The 2,586-nt window shown below is 48.3% G+C and overlaps 1 protein-coding gene across 1 annotated transcript; it reads right to left on the reverse strand.

Moving 5' to 3' along the window:
- Positions 1–1,153: 1,153 nt before the first annotated feature.
- LOC123176611 (nuclear transcription factor Y subunit B-1-like) lies at positions 1,154–2,333 on the reverse strand. The gene has a single exon (XM_044590728.1). It carries the CDS (start codon positions 2,171–2,173, stop codon positions 1,622–1,624), a length of 552 nt encoding a protein of 183 aa, XP_044446663.1. The 5' UTR covers positions 2,174–2,333; the 3' UTR covers positions 1,154–1,621.
- Positions 2,334–2,586: the final 253 nt, after the last annotated feature.

A 2,586-nucleotide genomic window follows, 5' to 3' on the forward strand; every position in this document is an offset into this window, starting at 1 on the left:
CTAGAACTCTTTTAAGTCAAACCTTTTGAAGTTTCTCTGAGTCTACAGAAAAAGCCACTAAGATCTACAACATTAAATATATATACAATATAAAAAATATATTTCATAGTGAACCTAATGAAGCAAATTTGGTGTTGATGTTGATATATATTTATATTGACTTGGTCAAACTTATTAAAGTTAAACTTAGGACAAATCTAGAACTTCAATTATTTTGAAACAAAGTGAGTAAGAGAGAGGGGTAGAGCGGGAGCAAAAACAGAAAAATCACAGTGATGCTGAGCAGCTCTGAACCCAAGCCTCGAGAATTGTCTTGCAAATGGAGGGGGAGCAACGCCTGCATCATCCTAACCAAATATATTCCCTATACCTAACCAAATCTTCATAATTCATCTAGTAGTTTTCTTGGACTTCTGTATAGGTGATGAAGACAGTACAAGTAATGTGCAGAACCCGGACCAACATGTGGTTGGATAGTGAGGAGGACAGTGGTATCTCTAACCTACTTGGGTTCAAGTCCTAGACTTGACATTTGTGTTTGCATTTTTTGGATTTATTTCAGACTTTTCGGCGATGTTCGTTCAGTGGGACGAAACGTTCCCGCGGACTACAAGGCGTCTGTGGTGACTTCGTCAATCTTAAGATGCTATGCCGGCTCAGTCTCTTGGAGGTGCTCATAGAGGTAGGATGTGCGTGCATGCATTCATAGGGATGAGTGTATGCTCGTGTATGTAAGCGATTTTGATTGTACTCTGTTAAAAAAAGTAGTGTGCAAAACTCCCCTAAAAAAATAATGCGCAGAACATTATGGGCGTGCAAAAAAATTGTACATATTATTAGGTACACATACCTACTCCCTCTGTTTCTAAATATAAGTCTTTTTAGAGATTTCAAATAGACTACCACGTACGGATGTATAAAGACATATTTAGTGGGTTGATTCACTCATTTTGCTTTGTATGTAGTCACTTGTTGAAATTTCTAGAAAGACATATATTTACGAATGGAGGGAGTACTGCGTAAGTCGGTACTCACAAACTTCCTCAGCCTGTATATATGGATGAGCTCGCTGCTAGTATATATATGAAGGAGTTAATTAACCCAGTCATATCCAAATTAAACTAGCAGAGAAAAACAAAGGCACATCGATAAATTGAAATTGATCTACAATCTTAATCACTGAAGTTGAAAAACAATGTACTTGAGCTGATCCAAGTTGCGCAGCATCAACTAATTTGCCACATAAATATTAATCTGGACACCTAATCAGATCGAATCGATCATGCATCATTCTCCAATTAATTCCAACTCCGCCGTGTCGCGGTCGCCGGCCCCGGCCGTCGTGGTCGCGGTCCATCCATCGATCCTAGTGATCGTCTTCCTTTACTTGTCTTTCATCCATCTCCAACACACAACAGATAAATTAATCAGAAGAACAACTACTCTTCTCTGCTACTACCCACTAGCAGCTAACTCCTAATTCTGCCACTAGCTAGCTGGTCACCTCTCTAATAAGAAAATGGAGAGAGTAATTAAGGTGTAGCTAGGTAGCACTTGTGGGATGGATCAAGGAAGAAGATGGATGCCTGCCTGATCTGATGATGGAGTAGGTATTAGTGGTTCAAAACTGCCTGCCGGTGCCGGGGCCGGTGTTATCCCTCCTGTCCATGGCTTCGAACATGAAATTACCGGAGCCGCTGGCGCCGGCGCCGGAGGTGGAGGCGTCGGGGACGGGGAGGCCCCCGCGGGAGGAGGCGGCGGCGGCGGCGCGGTCGCCCTCGAGCTCGCGGAACTTGAGGAGGTACCTGCGCATGGGGTCGACGTAGTCGTCGAAGCCGAGCGCGGAGAAGGCCCAGCAGACGTCGTCGCCGTTGACGGTCTTGCGCTTCTCCTTGTGGCACTTGTCGGAGGCCTCCCCGGTGACGAAGCTGATGAACTCCGACACGCACTCCTGCATCGTCTCCTTGGCCTCCTTGGACACCTTGGCGTTGGGCGGCAGGACCTGCTTCATGATCCGCCCCACGTTGGCGATGGGCAACAGCCGGTCCTGCTCCTTGATCCCCTGGTCCCCCGACCCGCCGCCGCCGTGCAGCCGCTCAGGCGGGCTGCCCCCGCCCCCGCCGCCGCCACTCCCGCTGCCGCCGCCGAGATGTGTATAGTGGTGGTCGGCCATCGATCGATCTGCTCCTTCGATCTTGGGTCGCTGGCTAGCTAAGCTCCCGTCTTTTATACGGGCGGTGCGTGGGCGTGACCAGCTTGGGAATTGAATGGACTGGACACGGCGGGGCGGTGTAGCGCAGGAGCGTGGCGAGGCGAGCTACTTTTCGTCTCGCCGTGCTGCTTACACTTGTAACCGGCTGGTGGCGGAGCGGGTACATATATAAATGAACGAGGAGGGAGAATATGCCGGGCTGTGTTGGTGGCTGGGCTGGGCGCGTTGAAATGTGGCAAAAACAACAAATTTGACCTGTGACCGAAATTAATTCACGAAATGAACTGTCCTTAAAAAAATTTCACACCTCCGACCCTATCATGTAGCGCCGACAGCCAGGCGCCACACTGCACTGTGCAGCGTCTGAACATAAG

This window comes from Triticum aestivum, unplaced genomic scaffold (genome assembly GCF_018294505.1).
Source record: "Triticum aestivum cultivar Chinese Spring unplaced genomic scaffold, IWGSC CS RefSeq v2.1 scaffold182901, whole genome shotgun sequence".
Lineage (NCBI taxonomy): Eukaryota > Viridiplantae > Streptophyta > Magnoliopsida > Poales > Poaceae > Triticum > Triticum aestivum.